Below are 21362 nucleotides of genomic sequence, written 5' to 3'. Positions count from 1 at the left end.
TTGCTGAGGAGAGGCATATAAACCATTGTCTCTTACTATTGGGTGAATCATAGCTTAAGTACAAACAAATGCAACAACATTAATTTTATCACTTCATCCACTCTGTATCTCTTTATTTGCAGTCACTCTTGGAAGCCCATGATATTGTGGCATCAAAGTGTTTTGAGTCTCCTCCTTCTAGCCCAGAAATGAATAATTCTTCAGTGAACAATCAGATAGTACCAGTAGATGCCATTCGTATACTTGGCATTCACAAAAGATCAGGAGAACCACTGGTGAGTATTTAAAGAAAGACAGTTGTGTTTTCCACCACATCTAAAATACAGAGGGAGGAATATTTTACATACTTGTGCATACTGGCTCTGTTGCATTTCTTTCAACCTTCAAGTTTTAAGAAGATAGGCATTCTGTGTTGAAACTACAACCTAAAGGCAGAGGAGAAGTGGGGTAGGAAAAACCCCTAGAGCAGGGGTCCCCAACCATTTTGGTGGATACATTTGGAATTTTGGGAGTGTCATGGGCATTCTCACAAAATGGCCACCATGAGGGGGTTGGCCATTCCCAAAATGGCTGCCATGGTGAGCATGGCCACTCACAAAATGCCCCTTTTGTAGAATGCAAACTGGTGAGGCTGCTAAAAGAAAAGTAACTTACTCAAGAACGAGTACAAGGCAAAGGTGGGGTCTGAGCTCTGAAACACAAAACCACTCTTTTGAACCCACAGTTTTCTGTACAGACGGATGAGGATTGGATACAAGTAACTTGGCCAAGAATGCCAGGTGGGACCCAGAGGCATTGTCAGAAATAAAGATGGCACTGGAGACTGGCACTCCTAGTAAATAATAATAATAATAATATTTTTTAAAAATCTTTAAAAGTAAAATAAAGATCAGGAAGGGTAGAGAACCTGGTAGGTGCCAAGAGAGGTATACATGGGCAACATATTGGAGACTCCAGCTCTAGACACTCACTGAGCAGTCCAGAGCTTTTCAAGGGTGTGCAAACCTTTAGTGTTCATGTGTGTTGAGAGAGAGGAGTGGGGGTGGGGGGGAAGGGTATGTTAGTTTTTAACATCCCCCAGGAGGCTAGGTAATATTAAGGCTGATTTATGTATGTTAACTGGGTATATTCAGTTCTTCACATACATTTTGAACAATAGTAGCGAAAATAAATAATTAGCACTTCTCCACACTTCCATTACTATTGAATAGATGAATTCAAACCTATGTTAGGTTTATTAATCTATGTTCAAAAATGACTGAAATTATTGTGACCAGTAAACTGAAGGTCTGACAAATGCATGTTATTTCCTTATTTGGAATACTCTTTCCTTTTGAAGTTCAGTATCATAAGAATGTTCAAGTTTAAACAGCTTTTATGTTGTGTCGACTGAAAAAAATAAGAAATCACAGTATTCATATTTTAGTTTTGAAATAGGGATAAATGTTTCAGAGACTAGCTCTGATGCTCTTCAAATGTTCATTTAGGGTGTGACATTTAGGGTGGAGAATAATGATCTGGTAATTGCAAGAATCCTTCATGGAGGAATGATAGATCGACAAGGTCTTCTACATGTGGGTGATATCATTAAAGAGGTTAATGGTCATGAAGTTGGAAACAATCCAAAAGAGTTGCAAGAACTTCTGAAGAGTATTAGTGGTAGTGTCACTCTGAAGATTCTTCCAAGCTACAGAGATAATATTATTCCCCAACAGGTCAGTAGCACTATGCTTGATTTGAAGCTACTTAGAAACATGTTACTCACTTGTTTCCATTTCCTCAATCTAACAAATTATGTTAACTAACAAAATTATGCTCATACCTATAATAACCATTTGTCTACTAACCACTTGATGTTTCACCAGCAGCCACTCTACAGGCTATGCAGTCTTCATGTAGAATGTACGTCGTATAGGATTAACATGAATCCTGTGTAGATTTTAAGATGCCATGATTGCATCCCGCAATAACACATGGGCTGAGTTTGCATGACGCAACAACCCATGCTGTGGAATAAGCCACATACCATGGGTTGTCATTGGAACAACCCGTGGTGAGCCCAACTGACGATTGGGCTGATAGTGGGTTGTTCCCCTCCTCCTTCCCCCTCGATCCTCCAGCTGGCTCTGTCCAGTATTCCAGGGGACTTGGTTGCAGAACCTGTCTTGTCTGCTGCCAAGTCCCCCATCCCTGCTCCAGTTGTGACCCTGGGCACAACTGGAGCCTTTAATTTTTTTTTCTTTTATTTGCACAAAATGGGACCAAAATACTTTTTTGTGTGTGCATTTTTCTGGCCCCTGGGACTGTGCGCAAACGCCCTCTTTTATTATTTTTTTTTAATCGGTTTTCAGAGTTGCACAATTATGTAACTCCCTATCAAAAATATACAGGCTTGCCTTGCCTGGAGCCTTGGTATGTTTGAGCTGTCAAACAAGGTAACAGACAAGACTGTATATAGGCTGGTTTGACAGTTGACAGGTAGGGAAGTGAGGTATAGATCACCCCCTTAGCAAGGTTCAAAGAATCATGCCCTGATCCTTGGGGATTTGACAGCTGTCAAACTAGATGTAGTTACTGTGATTGCACCCCACTTTTTCACTCCCACTTTTCTATGAAAAAGAGTTGCTGCCAACTCTGGGAGGAGTGGACTGTGAGGAGGGCACCCCCAAGGCTCGGGGCAACCCTTTAAATCCTGGGGATCTCCTTGCTAAGTGGGTAATCATGAGCACTTTCCACTACCTGTCAAACATACAAGGTTCTAGGCAAGGCAAGCCTGTATATTTTTGGCAGTTGAAGTTGCACACTTGAGCAACTCCGAACACCCAATTAAAAAAAAGAAAAGAAAAGGGGGGCCATTTGCACACATTCCCTTGGGCCAGAAAAATGCAAAACAATTATTTTAGCAAAGTGTGCAAATAAAAGATTTTTTCTTAAAAGGCTCTAACCACGACCAGCGTCACAATCAGAGTGGGGCTGGGGGGCTGGCAGGAGCCAGGGGAGCCAATGACAGCCCCTCCAAAATGCTGTTTCGGCACAGTTGGAAGGGCCGTCACTGGCCAGGGGCACTGCAAGAGGCTCAGCAGTTTCTGCTGCCCTTGCCAAGTGGCTCACTGCCCAGTGCCCACAACCCACAATAGGTTGGCTTGTCCAGGTTCGGGTGACATACCAACCTGTCGTGGGTACAACCCCAAGAATAAGCCATGGGTTGTTGGGTTGGCTTGTTGCCCACACAAGCCGCCCTGCGGGTATTGGTCTGAGTTTGGACGACATGACAACCTACCGTGGCTTGTCACCCACGATGGGTTGTTGTGTCATGTGAACCCGGTCAGGGTTTTCTTTCACTCAGAATCTTCCCATGTTGTGAAGCTGTGTTACAGCAGTTGCACATTACTGGCTAGAAGAGGGCTTTACATTAAGTTCCTGAAGAGATTGTTTTGTTTTGTTTTGTTTTGGCTGTCCAACTAGCAGTAGCATTTTGTTTACTGGTATCTAATTTATATCCGCTTTCCAAGTATGTACATAACCTATGTGAACTTTATAGCTGGAAATATGTGCCTCTTTTTTTTTTGGTTTATTTTTTTTTTCTACATTCTTCATTTAGTATTTTGTGTCTGGGATTACATTTTCTTCTTGTTTTATAAGCTCATGATGTAGAAAAATATTTGAAGTCTGCGCAGTATTAACAAAATGTTTGCAAGCCAGTACTGTGCGGTTGACTGAGTTTTGGTCTAGTTCCCAAATACGCAGAGTAGAGAAGAAAAGCCCATTGCATAAAAAGTGAGTCTTTCTTTCCCAAAAGAGGATTTTCTGAATCTGCTTGTTTAGTCAGAAGGAACATTTTCTTCTAAATCACACAGAATAAAGTATATTGATTAAATATTTAGGAAGCATTAGCTTTGTCATTGATTTTAAAGCAAAAGTGAGCTGTTGGTAGAGATTTGAAGTGTTCACAGTTCTTCAGTGAAGTTTGTTTGGCTGGTGCTTAAAATTGTTTGTTCTGATTTTCACCCCAATGACTTGTCCAAAAGGCTCCTGTCAACTTCCATTTATAAAACACAGTACAAACATATAGCATAAAATATAGAGCCAGCCATATATGCTCTGGTAAAACTAGGATAAATCAAATTGCATAAACTCAAAAAAATCTAACTATATTTACAAATGGTCTCTAAGACTACTTTGTACCTTTTTCTAAAAACCATTTTGCTTGAGCTCTATTAATTGCTGAGACTGAACAGGTGGAGCAAAGAGTGTAAGGTCAGTTCAGCTGAGCATGTAAATAGAACATTTCCTAGTGCAACTGATCACCTGCAAACTTTTCTTCCACATGTAGAATTAAGGAGCATGATTTATTTTCATAGCAGATGGCATGAACTCCCACACAGGCCTGAGTCCTGGCACTCTTCTTGTATAAAAATTAAGCAGTTTCCACTGTCCTTGACAACATTCTGAGAGCATAGTCCCCCCAATTTTTTGAGATATTTAAAACATACTTTATGGTAATACTGTTATACCAGTACTAAACTAATGTCAATAATTCAGGCCCAGTTGTGCTCACTACTTTCACCTCCGCCAGAATCTTAATTGTCTTTTTTTAAAAAAATTCTCTATAGTCTGTTTTTTAGTGAAGTAAAGGGGTTAAGCTGTAAGCAGCTTGTGAATTTACTAAGCATTTGTAAGACTGTTAGAATTCTAATATTTGAAGCTATTTTTACTATCTGTTTCAGGTATTTGTAAAGTGTCACTTTGACTATAATCCATATAATGACAACCTAATTCCATGCAAAGAAGCAGGGCTCAAGTTTTCCAAAGGAGAAATTCTTCAGATTGTAAATCGGGAAGACCCGAACTGGTGGCAGGTTAGAAAATGTTAAACTTAATTTAAAGTTTAAATACTCTCTCTAGTATTAATCTTTTTCATAAATTTTCAGGAGCTGTGTTGACCTGACATAGTTTCTAAGCCTTAATGTACTGCTTATTTCTCATTGTACAATATCTTCCTATTCAAATATTCACTGCAATATTTTTAAAACTTGATCTGCCTATGTTTGGGTGTCATAAGGAATTATTTTCAGACTTCAGTTGGAGGAAGTTATTTTCTGTATACATTCCTAAGTGTTCAGAACTGTTACATAAAATTTAAATTGCCATACTGGATCAAGCCATTCATCCATTCCAGATGGTCACAGTGAACTTTAAATTCAAGAAAAATAACCGAATAGTAAGTGCAGGAATCTTACATTTGTTCCCAATTAATTCCTTGTGTCCCCAGCTAAGCTGGGGCTGTGATGTTCAGTCTGAATGTAGGATGAAAACATAATAGAAAATCTACTGGTACACACGAGTTAGGCTGGTTTAATTGCTATATAACTGTACTCTAAGGTTGTTGGGAGAGATTAGGGCAAATAAAAAAGATTCCAAGTTTTTTGGAATATGTATTGTCATATACTGGAATATGTTGTTCAGTTGTTAAGTCGTGTCCAACTCCTCGTGACACCATGGACCATAGCACGCCAGGCCTTCCTGTCCAGTCTCTCCCAGAGTGTGCTCAAGTTTATATTCATTGCATTGGTGATGCTACCTAGCCATCTCATCCTCTGCTGTCTCCTTTTGCCTTCAATCTTTCCCAGCATCAGGGTCTTTTCCAGGGAGTTTTCTCTTCGCATTAGGTGGCCAAAATATTTGAGCTTCAGCTTCAGGATCTGTCCTTCCAATGAGCACTCAGGGTTGATTTCCTTTAGGATGGACTGATTTGACCTCCTTGCAGTCCAGGGGACTCGTAAGAGTCTTCTCCAGCACCACAGTTCGAAAGCATCAATTCTTCGGTGCTCAGCCTTCCTTATAGTCCAGGTCTCACAGCCATACATTACTACTGGGAAAACCATAGCTTTGATTATGCGGACCTTTGTTGGCAAGGTGATGTCTCTGCTTCTTACTATGCTGTCTAGGTTTGCCATAGCTTTCCTCCCAAGGAGCAAGCGTCTTTTAATTTCATGGTTACAGTCACCGTCTGCGGTGATCTTGGAGCCCAAGAAAGTAAAATCTGTCACTGCTTCCATTTCTTCCCCTTCTATATGCCAGGAAGTGATGGGGCCAGATGCCATGATCTTTGTTTTTTTAATGTTGAGTTTCAAACCAGCTTTTGTACTCTCCACTTTCACCCTCAACAAGAGGCTCTTTCGATCCTCTTCGCTTTCTGCCATTAGGGTGGTATCGTCTGCATATCTGAGGTTGTTGATAATTCTCCTGGCAATCTTAATTCCGACCTGTGATTCATCCAACCCGGCGTTTCTCATGATGTACTCTGCATATAAGTTAAATAAGCAGGGCGACAATATGCATCCTTGTCATACTGGAATATGTATTGTCAACTAAATCTCTTGCAGAACTTTGTTCCCACCAAATTCCAGCTCCACAGCTTGGCCCTGTGGCAGGAAACATTTCATGCCTCTAGGTTCCCTGCTGGTCATGCCACAACAGGTGGGATAGGAAAGGAATGGCTAGATTATTTTTATAGGAATATGCCTAGCTTTCTGTCCTGTATGTTCCAGTAGAACTGGCCTGGGGATCCTGCTGAGTGATATTTCAGGAGGAATGGAAGTGGCAGAGCCATTTCTCCATGGAATTCTGCTCCTTATTTGCATGTAGTTCAGGAATATTTGCAACTTTGCTCCATTTCTCCTCACCTCCTCCCCTTCCCTTGCCACAATACACCAAGATAACCTGAGTTTCATGTTGTGACTTTATTTTATTTACTTGGGTTACAGCAGTTATGTAATTTGCATATTTTGACATTATTTATGGGCTTTTGGCAACATACATAAGTCCCTGAATTTGAATTGGGCACCAGTTTATACAGCCAATATGAGAAAAGTGTAGGGTCATAGAATCTAACTTCTGGGTTTTAAAAATCAAACCTGTGATCTTTTAAGAGCACAGTTTAGTGAAGTTGGAGAAAATGGTCATGCTTTTGTGTTGCTTTCTGTTCCGGGTAAATTGGTGGAAAGCACTTTTAAATATAATTTTGTCAAGCATATGGAACGAGTCTTACTGAAAAGGAATCAGCATGGCTTCTGCAAAGGTAAGTCCTGCTTCACTAATCTTTTAGAGCTGTTTGAGAGTGGCAACAAACCTGTGGATAGGGGTGATGGGGTAGACACTGTATATTTGGACTTCCAAAAAGCTTTTGATAGAGTCCTTCATCAAAGACTCCTAAGCAAACTTAGCAGTCATGAGATAAGCGAACAGGTCTTATAAATCATTAACTGATTGAAAAATGGAAAGCAGAGTATAGGAGTAAATGGATAGTTCTTACAATGGAGAGAGTTAAGATGTGCGGTACCCCAAGGGACCTGTACTGGGACCAGTGCTTTTCAACTAGTTATAAATTATTTGGAGTTAGGGTGACCATTGAGGTGACCAAATTTGCAGATGACACCAAACTATTCAGGGTGGTAAAAACCAAAAAGGAGTTCTCCAAAGTACTCAAAACAAATCTCTCTAGACTAGGTGAGTGGGCAAATACCATTGGATTCCATAGGATTTCAGAGAGCTCTTGGTGAGTTTCTAATTGCATGGCTGGCACTCGTTTCAGTGGTCACTCTGTAGAATGCAAACATGACCCAGCTAGTTCACACAATCACTCCTAAGCACCCTCTTCCACTGAGCAGAGCCATGTCAGCTCCTTGGTGTTTTCAGGAGCTGAGGACGGTGAAAGAAGTAGGAAGATGGCTAGAGTTCAAGTAGATGAAGACTTGCAGTTAATCAACTGAACACTAGTCAGAGCTCATTATCAAGTCTGCTCACTGGCTGTGATGTTGGCAAAGATACAGATTCTTTTAACGCTATTGCATCCTCACAGTGCATTCCAGTAGAGCTTTTCTGAGTGGTTTAAGGCCTTCTGCAGCCTGGCCTGTCTATAGTGATGTTAAAAGAACACGTGAAGGCCTGCTGTGACATATTTGCAAAGTGCTTTGAGGATAAAATTGCACACATCTACGTTGACTTGGATGCAACAGTTGAATCATGTTAGTCTATGGGAGTATCTGGACTTGTGGTAGATGGGGTGGAGAAAATGAATAGAGAGGTTCTTCTCCCTCTCTTATAATACTCACACTTGGAATCATCCAATGATTGGAAAGAGATTCAAGACAGACAAAATTGCCACCATAAGATGTGGTGATGGCCTCTAGCTTAGATGGCTTTAAAAGGGGATTAGAGACATTCATGAAAGATGAGTCTGTGTGCAGCCTCCAGGTTCAAAGGCAGTATGGCATTGAATGGGTACAGTAGGAGAGGGCTATTGCTTTCATGCCCTCCTTGTGGGCTTCCCAGAGGCGTCTCTTGGAAAACAGGATGCTGGACTAGATGGACCATTGGTCTGATCCAGCAGGATGACATTCTGGTTTGCAAAATAACAACAATTGCAGTTGCTTCAGGGAGGCTGCTTAGGGCATTTAAGAGGTAATCGGAAATCTTAGCTATGTAGAATCTATTCAGTCTATATTTGGCTGAAAAGATGCAAAACTCTTCATGAATCTCTTGAGTCTACTTAAGTGCACACTTCATGCTAGACATAAGTCCATGAAATGAAAATTTAAATATCTGAACTGGTGATAGAGAATCAACACTATACTCTGGGGATGTTCACTGAAGAGTGAGTCTTATTTGCGGGGTGGGGGTGGGGGTGGGCACACATCCAGTCACTGTTTTAGGGAAACCCAGCTATTCTAACACCTGCACTGAATTTGAATGTTCCAGGTGTCACCTACTAGCAGTGTGTTGTAGTGCTTTGCATCCAAACATGTTAATGTAGTCAAACCATAGCATGTTAAATAAGTCCTTTGCTAAATTAGATTCTTACCATGGGTCGATGCCAAAATGATACATGTTTAATTTGATTACAGGCTAGCCATGTCAAAGAAGGAGGAAGTGCAGGACTTATTCCTAGCCAGTTCTTAGAAGAAAAGAGGAAAGCATTTGTTAGACGGGACTGGGAAAGTTCAGGTAAGGTGCACAACAACGTAGTTCTTTGCATCACTTTTGTGTCTATAAGAATGGAGTTGATTCAACAGTGTTGTCAGTTACAAATTATTTGACCCAAGATAGAAAGAGTAAGAATTAAAATGTTTACTCTCTTGCAAATTTGAGACCTTTCTGCCACCTGCTGGTAAATGGGCAATGTTAAGTGGAAAACCACCATTCTGCAGTATTAAGTGGAAAACAAATTCTGAACTAACATTTAACAAAATTGCCATGGAATGCTTAGGACCTGGCGTTTCTAAATTGTTTCATCTGTCTTCAGGTCCTTTTTGTGGAACAATAAGTAGTAAAAAGAAGAAAAAGATGATGTATCTCACAACTAGAAATGCAGGTATTTGAATTTCAGCCTTAAATGTTACATCACAACAGAACAGTCAGACATTCTGAATTTTGCCTTATTTTCATTTTGTTTCCAATTTTTATTTATAATTTATATTAGAATTTCCAGAGGGGACCCAATCATAATTTTTTTTATTCCTGTGTTTCTATCTGCTTTCTCTCCTGGATGTAATGTAAAGGGAAGGCAGGGCTCCTGTAACTTTTATTCTGGCAGGAGCCTCACCCCCATTTAACAAACTGCAGCTGCTACAATTCTTCTGTATAACTAATGATGGTACTTGGTTGATCCATCTTAGGACTTAGCATGCATTCTATCTGTAGATCCCAACTCAGCAGTTGAAAGCCATTGTGTTAGCATATGTGCACTAAGAATAGAATGAAGAATAAAAGTAAAAACTCCAGTAAAGACTAGACTAGTAATTCCACACAGTGTATTTGTCAGTATCCGCTTATTGTAGCAATGTGCAGGTATCCCCTCCTCCCATGTATGTGAAACACATGGAGGGGGTGGGGCTGCCCCCACTCGCCCTTTCTCCCAGGGTCTGTGCATTCAGCATTAGTTTAAAGGACCCTTACATGCATAGGTTCCTCCATGCAATTTGAAACCCTAGAGTGATCAGAGTTCCTAATTTTTGTGGAGGAGTGAGACCCTTTCACACTGACCCTGAATGCATAGATATTGGCTCAACATATGCATAGTGGGAAACATCAGCATACCTCAAGAGCCTCAGCATACCCCAAGAGCCTAGCAAGACTGTTAGCTTCCTTAAGGAAGTTTTTCACAGGGGGAAAAAGCTGTATCCTTATTCTCCAGTACGATGACAGTGCTATACAGCTTTGAAATGTTGTATTATTCTTACATTGCCTTGCTTTTAATATGTTGTACTCTTGTGTCTAGAATTTGACCGTCATGAAATTCAGATATATGAAGAAGTAGCCAAAATGCCTCCATTTCAAAGAAAAACACTGGTGTTAATAGGGGCCCAGGGAGTGGGTCGGAGAAGTTTGAAAAACAGATTTATTGTACTGAATCCCACAAAGTTTGGAACCACAGTGCCATGTAAGTTGCCATTGTTCTCTTTATAGCAGTTTGTTCTCTGGGGGATGGACATTGATTCATTAAACCTAAACTTCCTTCTTGGGTTCTGGTATTTTCCTTTCCTCCTCTGTGACATTGTGAGGCTCAGGTAGATATTGCATATTGTGATACAAAAAGAAAGCTGAAGTGACTGCAAGTTAAAATTCCAGGAATAAACTTGCCTGATGTTTTGTAACTAGAACATTTTTCTACTGCTGAGTGGCACTAGTTTTTGCAGTAAGAGAGTGCCAGCAAGCACATGAACAGCTGCACTCCAAAGCACACTCACTTGGCAGTAAGCCCCATTGAACTCGGTGGGATTAGTTCTAAATAAACATTGGGCTGTATATTACGTAAGGATGAATGTAGTTCCAATTTAAAATTATCTGCTTAAAAGTTGATTTACACGTTTTAATAATGGGTACTTAGAAAAACATTTTGGATGATTTTTGATGTGTCAGCCTTTGCTTTAAACTTGAGAATGATATGATGGAGTATACAGTATTGGTTTTAGAAACCATAAAGTGAGGTCTTAATGTCAGTTCATGGCAACTTTGCTTTAAATTCACTTTCACTGCAGCCCTGCTTCCTCTGATAATTTCTCCCTTCTGTTATCTTTTTCTGCTCTGAAACTGCAAAACTCTTACTGCTGTTCACTTTCTGGTTTTTAAGAGCAGTTTTCACTCTGAGTAGTATCCAATGTTAGTCACTGCATTTCATTGGGTCTACTCTATGCAGGACTAATATTCAATGCTACCCTCTGTTTTGGCATGACGATGGGATTAGAATAGGTGGCAGGAAAATATAGATGTAGGGTAAGAAGGAAATACGTTTGGAATATTTGCCACCATAATGGTTGTCTCCAGAATCTGTTTTCCAGAAGTACAGTAGCTTGGAAACTGGAGAACTGACCCATACCCCACCACCATTGGATGAAGTGCTTTTCCGTGCTGTGTCTTTCTCTAAGATGCCATTATATAAATACACATATGGCAGTACCTGTCTTTTGTTACTTGTGTGTGTATCAAATTGGCTTTAGTTACATCGCGGAAGCCAAGGGATGATGAAAAAGATGGACAAGCATATGGGTTTGTGTCACGAGCTGAAATGGAAGCAGATATTAAAGGTGGAAGATACTTAGAGCATGGGGAATATGAAGGAAACCTTTATGGCACCAAAATAGATTCCATCCTTGAAGTGGTTCAGACTGGAAGGACGTGCATCTTGGATGTGAATCCACAGGTATGCTGCAGTAATACTTTAGCCCAATAAAAGCATCAAAGGGGAAAGATTGTACAGCTGACCAAAACAGGGTAAATTACCTTTGAGAGAGCCTTTAGTTTACAGATTGAGTGAATATGATCCCATTTTGAACAGTGAAGAGATTTCCTGAACAACAGACTCCAGAATGTAGCAAAACCTGTATCTCATTAAAACAGGACTAGAGAGGTTTTATTAGAGGGCTGCAACTAATGCTGAACCTTTGAGCTGCACGCTGAATCCTAACGTTGGATGAAAAACCAAATTGACTGTTGAAAACCAGATTGGCTAGATTTGTACCTATACCTCCATTGTGACAGGAGGTCCTGTCACCAGAACCAACCTTCCTTACTGCTACAGCTATGCTGCATTTTTGTCCGCCTTTCTTTGCCAATACCTCTTGTGATCTCCAGGTATTTGGTGGGTGCCATGCATGTGCCATAATAACCCTGGGGTCAAATGAATTTGGTGTGTTATTTATTAGAGGGTGTTTCCTCCATGGAGGTCTTATGGAGTTCTTAGAGGAAGCCTGGGCACTGGAGCTCTCATCCAAGAGAAGCCCACCTCATTCCTTTTCTGATAGCATTCCACTGCTGTGCAGAGACCTTCCTCCTCTGACAGAATTGAGAGATATTATATCTCTGACATTTTAGTTAATTAAATGCTGGCTCCTCTCTTTCATTTGTGTATTACTGTTTTAATATGTCTCTTTAAAAGGTGTTACATTATAAGCCACCTTAAGTATGTTTAATGGAAAGGAAGGGCAGAAATATTTTTAATAAATAAGATACTTTTTAATGTACATTGTGGAGTTTGCTATCGTTACAGAAACAGTTGCTTCTCATTAATCCATTTGAGCTGAGTAAGAATGAATTTATATTTTAAATGGCGGAAATTATTATATATTAGCAAAGGCTTCCTATTTTTAGTGTTATGACGTTGTTTGCACTAATGTTGCTTTCTACCTAACATTCGAAACGTTGAGCAATCTAACCAATTCTCTATTATCTCCAGGCACTTAAAATATTGCGGACATCAGAGTTTATGCCCTATGTTGTATTTATTGCTGCTCCAGAACTAGAGACACTGCGTGCAATGCACAAAGCGGTGGTGGATGCAGGAATAACAACCAAACTTCTAACAGTAAGGAAAATATTTATGACCAAACCTGACCCATTGCATCAACACGAACATTTGTATTTAATGCTACCTTGTATACTAGTGGCCACTTTCATAACTTTTTCTTCTTTCCTTGTTTGTGTTTTTATACACCTTGCACTTTTCTAATCTTTTCAGGCATTGTTACAGGTCCTTATTTCACACTCTTCCTTTATAGCTGCCTCCTGTCTTCTAGAAGTTTGGGGTAGGTGGGTGGTGGCTTTCCTACGTGATGCTAAGAGTTCTTTTTTGTTTGCCTTCCAATATGTTTTTAAAATGTGTGGATATACTTAATGCAATGAATAACCTGTGAAACCACCATTTTAACTCAAATTACATTCACAAGAAACTGAAAGGTGTATATACATTTGTCACTGTAAAGGGATATAAACTTACAGATGCATTCTGTTACCAGTTCACCCATATCACCCTGCCCACACTTTAAGACCAGCAAAAGGGGCCCACATTCTCGTTTGCCCACATGTGAGAGCAGTTAGGTGGGCATCCACAGAAGAGAGGGCCTTTTCCACAGTTACCCCACACCTCTGCAATGAGTTGCCATCAGGGGTCTGACAGCCCCATCCTTGCAGGCTTTTAAAAAGGCTCTGAAAATATACTATTTTACTCTCAACTTCCCCCAATATATGTGCAGTTGTTGCTGTTTTGTTGCTGTTTTGACTGCTTTTATTGTTTTTAATACCGCATTGTTTTTTGTTTGTGTTTTATTGTTGTACACAGCCCTGGGAGGGCTCCTACCCTGAAAGGTGGCCAAGAGATATTTTAAACAATAATAAATAATAATTTATCATAACACAGCTCGGAGACTTTTCTGGGTTGTCTTATTTATTCAGTTTGCAAATTTCTGTGTCACCCTTCAGTAAAATCCCTCAGGGTAGCATGCAGCAAAGCAGGGGCGGGCAACTTGTGCTAGAGGGCCACAGGTTGCCCACCCCTGCAATAAAAACAGTGGGTTGGATCCAGATTTAGTTATCACTAGCACTTTAAAATGTACTTAGAAACAGACCAGCAGCCAATGTAACTGTTTTAAGAATTGGTGTAATATGGTCCATATAGCTGGTCCCAGAAAGTACAAAATGCAGCTACTACATTACTAACTAAAGTTTCTGGAGTTTTCCAATGCACTCTACATACAACAGATTGCAGTAATCTGAAGACAGTTGTGTTGCCTGAAAGAAAGATGTCAAAGGTTGTTGGCTTAGGGCTATGGTAAACAAGTGCTTATACTAATTATGGGCATCATGAAGATTTAGACCTTCACCTAATACAGAACATTGTTTGCTGCATCTGATAAAATTATTTGCACTTTTTCTGGTACTTATATAGTTGCATGTATAAGGCTGAAGTCTTTAGCACATTTTGCTAGCAAGTAGGTCTGGTTGAGCTCATTAGGGACTTCTGCATAATTAAGTTATAACATAGAGAGCCAGATTTTAAACATAACCCAAGTTTTGAAAATCCTGTTTTCTTCACTTTTTATATCATGGTTTTACTTGTGTGTCAATCTTCTAACAGGACACTGATTTGAAGAAAACAGTTGATGAGAGTGCACGGATCCAGAGAGCATACAGCCACTATTTTGATCTGATCATTGTGAATGACAATCTAGACAAAGCCTTTGAAAAGTTGCAAACTGCTACAGAGAAGCTGAGGACAGAACCACAGTGGGTCCCAATTAGCTGGGTATACTGACTGGGTATACTGGGTATTCTTTTGAAGACCGGTGTAAGCACCAACCTAGACTAGCTGGAGGAAACATTATACCAAGAAAACATTGTATAGAGGTGCCAGGACCCAATGCATTTTTATTCTGTGTATATTCAGATAATGGTATGCTATTCCAAGTTTTATACAAAATGTTGAAGGGAAAGTGTACTTAAATATGTAATTTATTTTAATTTTTCTAACTTTTTACAAATAACCTTTCTATTCATACCACATGAAGGAAATGCGTTGAAGCATTTTTATAAATGTTTTGATTTACTACTTTGCCTTTACTCATCTAAGGAACTTTCCAGTCATTCACTTATACATTTGGTCTTACATTTTCACTGTGATAAGAAGAAAAATACTTGAAAAAAAGGGTTTTTTTTTGTAAAACTAAAGTGATTGTTTCATCTGATCAGTTTTTTCTTATTTAGGAGAAGACACTAATCCTTATCCTAATAAACTTGTCAGTCTTCTCAACATGAGCAGAATTTTCAATACTTAAGAAGCAACCAGCACTGAGCCATGTTACTGACACCTTTTTGCTTAATGTTTATACTTGTGTTGCAGTTGTCTTGTCTTAGACAGATGTACTGTAGACTTTCCTGTATATGTTACCTTTTTACTAAAAGTAAAAGCAATATCTTGAACTTTCCCTAGGAGGCTGCTTTGACGAGCCAACATTTCAACCCATTAGAATAAGTATTACTTCTTCAGAGAATTATGTAATGTAACTCATTGTGTTTGGGATCATGGTGAAGTAGCCCAAGAGAGCCTTACAATACAGAGCCTTGCAGTGAGGCTTAGCATGTAGGATGTTCTCACTTGTGAAAAATCATTGCTTAAAACAACAGAACCTGCTTTTTTATGATGACCTTGCTTTGTATTTCTATATTGTTCTGTGACAGGCTTTTATTTTACACCGGAATATTTATGAGTGGTTATGTGTGTTTATGAAATGTGATGTGATGGGACTTTTGAGCTATCTGTTACCTTGTGTTAAACTGCTTTATTCACCAAATGGCTTGTGAAACTAAAGTTATTGTCAGATGCTAAAATTCAATGTTATTTATAAGTGGGTTTATTTTTGTTTTACAATCATGTTTTTTTTTACAGTGTTCATAATAACTAACTCTTTCCTTTAGTAGACAAATTAATCCATCTTCTCTTAGATTCATACTCATTGATCACTTAAACACTTTTGCTGATGTATATTCGGTTTAATGAATATAGATGCAGATTGTCACTAAGACAGCCTAGTCTGTGACCATATTTTATATTATGCTTGCTGTTGTAAATATACCCATGCATCGTGATCATGCTAGGTGCCTGAGTCAGTTGTCATCTACCCGCTTCATTTATTTTTCTATGTGAGCATGAGCACTTGGCTTCAGAATTTATTTTCAACACCAAAGTAACATACACAAGATGCCAACAAAGGAGAATTCTTAGAAAAGACTGAGGAAGTGCAAGCAAGTTCTTAATCCTTTCAGTTTTTAAACATTTTGCTTGTGCACAAGAAAACAGGGTTTGGATAGTTTTTACTTTATACAGAGAAATGATGAGACACCAAAAAGGTATTATAGATTAAAAACCTTTAAGGTATTTTTTTAAAGACTTAAGTATATTTTGTAAATGTTATGCAGATTATTGCATATCTTTGTCTTAATTGCTGTTGGTACTTAGATTTTAGCTTTTAACAATATAAAATATTTTTAAGAAATTTATTAACTTCTGTTGCATTAAATCTATAAATAGGCAGATCTTAAGTATTTGAAAAATGTATGTGGCTGAGATTAAAGTTATTTTCATGAGTGGTACCCAGAATGACACTTTAAAAATTAGTGCTCTGCAATTTTGATGGTATTGTAGGACAAAGGGATGAGGTACAATGTGATGATGACTACTTTTATTGGATACAACTTTGAGTGGATACTTAAGTGCAAGAGGTTAGTGAACCCTAACTTCGAATGTTAACTCTTCGCTCCTTTGTTTTTCAGTACTTTATTACGCAGCATTACAATAGGTTTGGTGCTATTGCTTTTGGCCAACTTGAGACAGAGGCTCAAGTTGAATTTAGGTAGCCTGTACTGGAGGTGCTCTCTTGCTCAGATTCCAACTGAACTATCATTGGTGGGGAAGGAATCCTAAGACTGAATGATCTGTTCCATATCCTCTTGGTGTCCTGTTTTGCCTCAGCATTACAGGTTTATATGGTTCACTTTGGTTGGAAAGCAGAAGGAGTTAATAGTAAATAGATCTTATATCAGAGAGTTCCATGAAAATTTAAGAGGAATTTGATTTTGGATTAAAACCCAGAAGCGTGCAGAGTACAGATGCTGCTGCCCAGGACAATAGGAAGAAGACAAAGTAATAGGTAACACTAGTGTTTGTCTTAATTACTGTCTGAGGAGTTCGTTAGAGCTAGGAAGCATGTCTGGAGAGATGCTCTCTCTGGACATGCAGTTTTCATGCTGCTACTCTTTGAAGATCTTGGAATAAATGATTATATTAGCACAAGGGTGAACAATTTGTGGCCCTCCAGATGTTTTGGCTTACAACTCCCATCAGCCTTAAACAGCATAGTCAATGATGAGAAATGATGGGAGTTGTAGGCCAAAGTATCTGGAGAGCCACAAGTTGCCGACCCCTGCCTTAGCAGCAGCGATAGCCAAAACAGCACTTGATTCTTTAAATTCAGTCTTGGTACAAAGTTGGTGCAGGTGTTTAAACAATTTGTGTTGTTGCCATTATCTAACAGGAAGCAGGTCCATGCCATGTATAGGAATAACTGTGTTAAACATAAAAGCATGCTCTTTTATTAGGTGTCAGAAGAACTTTTTGATCTGTGATGCCAAAGGTGGGTTGAGCTAGCTCCTCCCTAACTAACATAAAAAGTGATTTTATCTTCCACACCATAGTGCCACCAATTCAGTTTTTTTTCTGTACTTGTACTTCAAATGCTGAGCATGCAGAATTTGAAACTTTAAATGCAAAGCTCCATGTATTCCCTGCCACCTTGACACTGTAAGGCTGGGGGGAGGGGGAAAATATCAGCCAAAATTCTGGTCTTTCTGCTGAGGACAGTGCCATGGTCATGTGTTCAATACCTAAGGTCAGGAACGTATTACGCGAGAGGGTGAAGCTCAGTGGCAGGTCACCTGCTTTGCATGTCAAAGGTCTCAGGTTCAGCTGATGTCATATTCAGGTAGGGCTGGAAAAGACATGTCTGAAACCCTGGAGAGCTGCTTCCTCTCCGTGTAGACAATACTGAAATTAGATGGACCAATGGCCTGACTTGGTGTAAAGCAGCTTCCTATGCATACTGAACCCACAATATACTGGGAACTGGCACAGAGGCTTGCTATATTATGTACTTTTAGGGGCTCATTTTTTTTAAGGATTAAGTATGGTTTCCCTGCCTTTTTCTTCACTAATTGAGAAAGTTAGAAGAATGGAGGTGACTTCACATGTGTTTTCCAAAATGGTGGTGGTATAAGGGAGTGTGTGTATTCTATTCATCTGAGTAAATGAGATGGGAAGACAATACACCAAGTATAGACAGGAAAAAAGTACTTAAATCTTAATAACCCTTAAAGGCCACTTCTGCCAAACTAGGTATTTATGTACTGAAATACACATGGCAAGCTGTTTGTGTATGCCTATATAATAAAAGTAGAAAACATTGACTTATGCAACTGCCTGTCCTGGACTAAAGCCATGTAGATCAGCAGGAATCAGAAGTATTGGTGGGAATATTGTGGAGGTTTGGTAGAAGAGAGCAATTGGGTGTGGAAAACTGTTGAAAGTGCATTGATATTTTAATATCCACAATCAAAGATAGATATGCTCAATGCATTTTGAGGTTAAAATATTCTTTATCATGGTAAACTTCTAAAAGTGAGCTATAGATCCTAGCCAATTCATACATTCAGGGTAATTTTTTTAAAAACAACTCTAAAATGTCATCTTGAATTCAATGGATACTATGCAGTTCACTGAGTGGTGTACAGTTTGATATATGTACATGAGCTTAGATTCAGTATTTTTGTTTGTTTTGCTTGCAAAGTTTCACTTATGGTGCAATCCTGTGGAGATAGTCACCAGTCTCTAAACTCGGAGGCTGACGGTTAACCAATGCAGGGTGGCCAGAGCATGGAGGCGATCTTTGCGTCCATGATCCAGCCACTGTGCATTTTTGGCTAGACAGGTGATGTCGCCTGTCTAGCTGGAGAGCTTTGGAGTGGGAGGGGGGAGGCTGCACAGCGCATAGGAAGCTGCATAATGCAGCTTTTGTGTTCTCCTTCCCTCCCTACCCCTGGGACCACTCTCCTTTCCCTGTTTCTGTGCTCTGTTTCCAAGGGTGGAGATGTAGCCAGCACAGAGAGGACTGCGCTGGCTATGAGGAGGTGAGGAAGGGGGGAGGGAGCCCAGAAACTGAAAAATCTGATGGTCCCCAGAGCTGTCTAGGACATAGGATTGCTCTCTTAAAGTACTAATTCATCCCAAAATGCTAAGGCTTGCAGCATGTACGGATGGGGCTGATTCAGGCCTGCTCAAAACTAATTTTAGTTTAAAGACATTATTCATTTCTATGTATCCAGTTACTTGATTTTTCAAAAAACAGCTGCTATCGTGCTTAAAATTACATTTCTAAATTTGTAAATATAATATGGTAATAGACCAGTCAATTTTAACATAATAAAGAGTAGAAGGTATCTAGTTGCCAAAGTATAAGGCTACAATGTAAAGACTACAAGGGTGAAATTAGCACAGCCAGATCCTATCACAGGCACCAAAAATTGAGACTAGGTCCTTTCTGTTTCAGATCATGTGTGTTTATGCCTCAGGAGTACCTGCATCTCTAATCAACACACTGGTTCCGCACATGAGATGTGGGCTTACATGCTATGTGTGCATGCCAAAAGCAATAAATCCCTTTGCTTTAAAAAGTTGTGACATGCTCTTTGCCTTGTGTTGATAACTTTGCTATTGTAATAAGATTCTGAAAAAAAATTAAAAGAATAACCACAATAAATGCTCTTAAAATAAGCTATAACAATGTAATTTCAAAGATATCGAAGAGCAGTTTGCTGAATCTTGTCCTATGGTTGCAGAATTTCAAACTTCATCTTCCTGTGAATCATGTTTTAAAGGAAATTCCTAGCTCTTGCAGCTGCACAGAAAACTTTCAGACTGTGAGTGCAATGCATGGGATTTTGCAGTATATCCAGAGGCTAAGTTTCAGGGATGTGCTCTTTTACACTTCCCATTACTAACAGAAGCAGATGAATTTATGCAAAATAAGCAAATGCGTCAATTTAGATATTTTGCATAATTTATACAGTTTGCAGGATTTGTGAGAGACTGTCTTCTTGGAAGGGTAGCAGTAGCTGCTTTCAAGAACTGATTATGAATCTTGAACGGAGAGAGTTAGTCTTGCTCATTTCTTTAGATGGCATAGATATGTATAATGTTTGGTGGCAATTGGGTAGTTTTGATTTTTGCACCCTGTGAATGATGGTACTAGAACACAAACAGAAGACAAATACTAAAGGCAAACTTACAGGAAAACTCCTGAATTGGTATCTGGCAAAGACCTCATGATTTGGGACCTTCAGTATTTTTGACTTACAAGATACAGGTTACACCTGGTGTAAGGTTGTCTCCACAACCAATCCAGGAAACATTGAGAGAAAATAGAACATTGTTTACATTCTTTCAGAAACACCATCCAAAAAGGGACTAGGGGCCTTTTTCTTCTCCACCCCTACCCAAGCATATTGTATTTAAATGTGTAGCTTTTGTTTCTGCTGTAAACTATTTTGGCTTAGCTTTTTAATTGAAATGCGGTATTTCCAATATGGCTGTAGTGGCTGTAAAAATAAAAAAATGTTAAACCTCCTCTCACAGAAGTAGGTCTCTCATTCTTAAAAGTAAATGGCACCTATGAAAAAACAGCAATAGGCTACTATCTGTCTACAAGATTTCTAGTGACTCCTGTTGAAATTTACATCTTTTTCACTATTTGTTACATTAAAAATCTAATTGTATTTTTTGGTTTGCTTGTTTTATGGGCCTTGGTTCATATAGGCTTACTTGGCAGAACATTATGTAAACTTCTTATAGTGGCTTCAGAAGTAGATGAAGGAATAGCTTAGCCTCTTGCAGCTTAGGGAATTGCCTTCTTTAAATAGTCAAAGTTTCCCTACTGAATAGAAAGAGGTTGGATTTGTTAGATTAGACAGCAGCATGGCAGGGAACCATGATGAGTCTTCCAGGGATTAGTGTTTCTAGCTGTTGCTTCTTTCCGTTTAAGGACAAGAGGAATATCTGATTATGGCTGACCTAAAAATCTGTTCTGATACATCGTAGCAGAAAACTGCTACGTTTCATTGAATGGCAGTGTACTGGCCAGGGAAATACACCTTTGGACTGGCATCTGTATTCAAACTAATGTATATTGGATGCATTCCTTGAATGCATAAGCAGGCATCTCTTCCAGTCCTACACTTTTCTGTGTACATGTTTCTTTGTATTATGTTTATAAGGATAGGCGGCAAAAATCCAGAATCTTGAATTATGTCAAGGTTCTACCATTCATAATTCTGGTTGTTGGAACTTTTTAGATTTTTATTAAACATCTTTCACGTTGTTTGGTTTCTACACGTGCACCAATGTTGGCATTCATTATTTGTGCAATATATGATTAAACATTGGACTTGGAAGTCTAAGGTATCCCTTCACTGCTAATTCATAG

The 21362-nt window shown here is 39.2% G+C and overlaps 1 protein-coding gene across 5 annotated transcripts in view; it reads left to right on the top strand.

Annotated features, from left to right (window-relative positions):
* Positions 1–16419, top strand: part of PALS2 (protein associated with LIN7 2, MAGUK p55 family member) — a 43348-nt gene extending 26929 nt beyond the window's left edge. For all 5 annotated transcript variants that reach the window (XM_084858532.1, XM_084858533.1, XM_084858536.1 and 2 more), the window contains 9 exons: positions 123–275; positions 1488–1715; positions 4728–4859; positions 8907–9006; positions 9305–9373; positions 10280–10441; positions 11499–11701; positions 12734–12862; positions 14411–16419. In XM_084858532.1, the coding sequence (XP_084714658.1) occupies positions 123–275; positions 1488–1715; positions 4728–4859; positions 8907–9006; positions 9305–9373; positions 10280–10441; positions 11499–11701; positions 12734–12862; positions 14411–14587 (1353 nt within the window). In that variant the 3' untranslated portion in view covers positions 14588–16419. The remainder of the gene's footprint in view (positions 1–122; positions 276–1487; positions 1716–4727; positions 4860–8906; positions 9007–9304; positions 9374–10279; positions 10442–11498; positions 11702–12733; positions 12863–14410) is intronic.
* The last annotated feature ends 4943 nt before the right edge of the window (positions 16420–21362 follow it).

Source organism: Heloderma suspectum, chromosome 5 (genome assembly GCF_057233095.1).
Source record: "Heloderma suspectum isolate Gila_16-S chromosome 5, 16-S_ref, whole genome shotgun sequence".
Taxonomy (NCBI): domain Eukaryota; kingdom Metazoa; phylum Chordata; class Lepidosauria; order Squamata; family Helodermatidae; genus Heloderma; species Heloderma suspectum.
The sequence above is the reverse complement of the archived record's forward strand: the minus strand, read 5'-3'. Positions and strand labels throughout refer to the sequence as shown.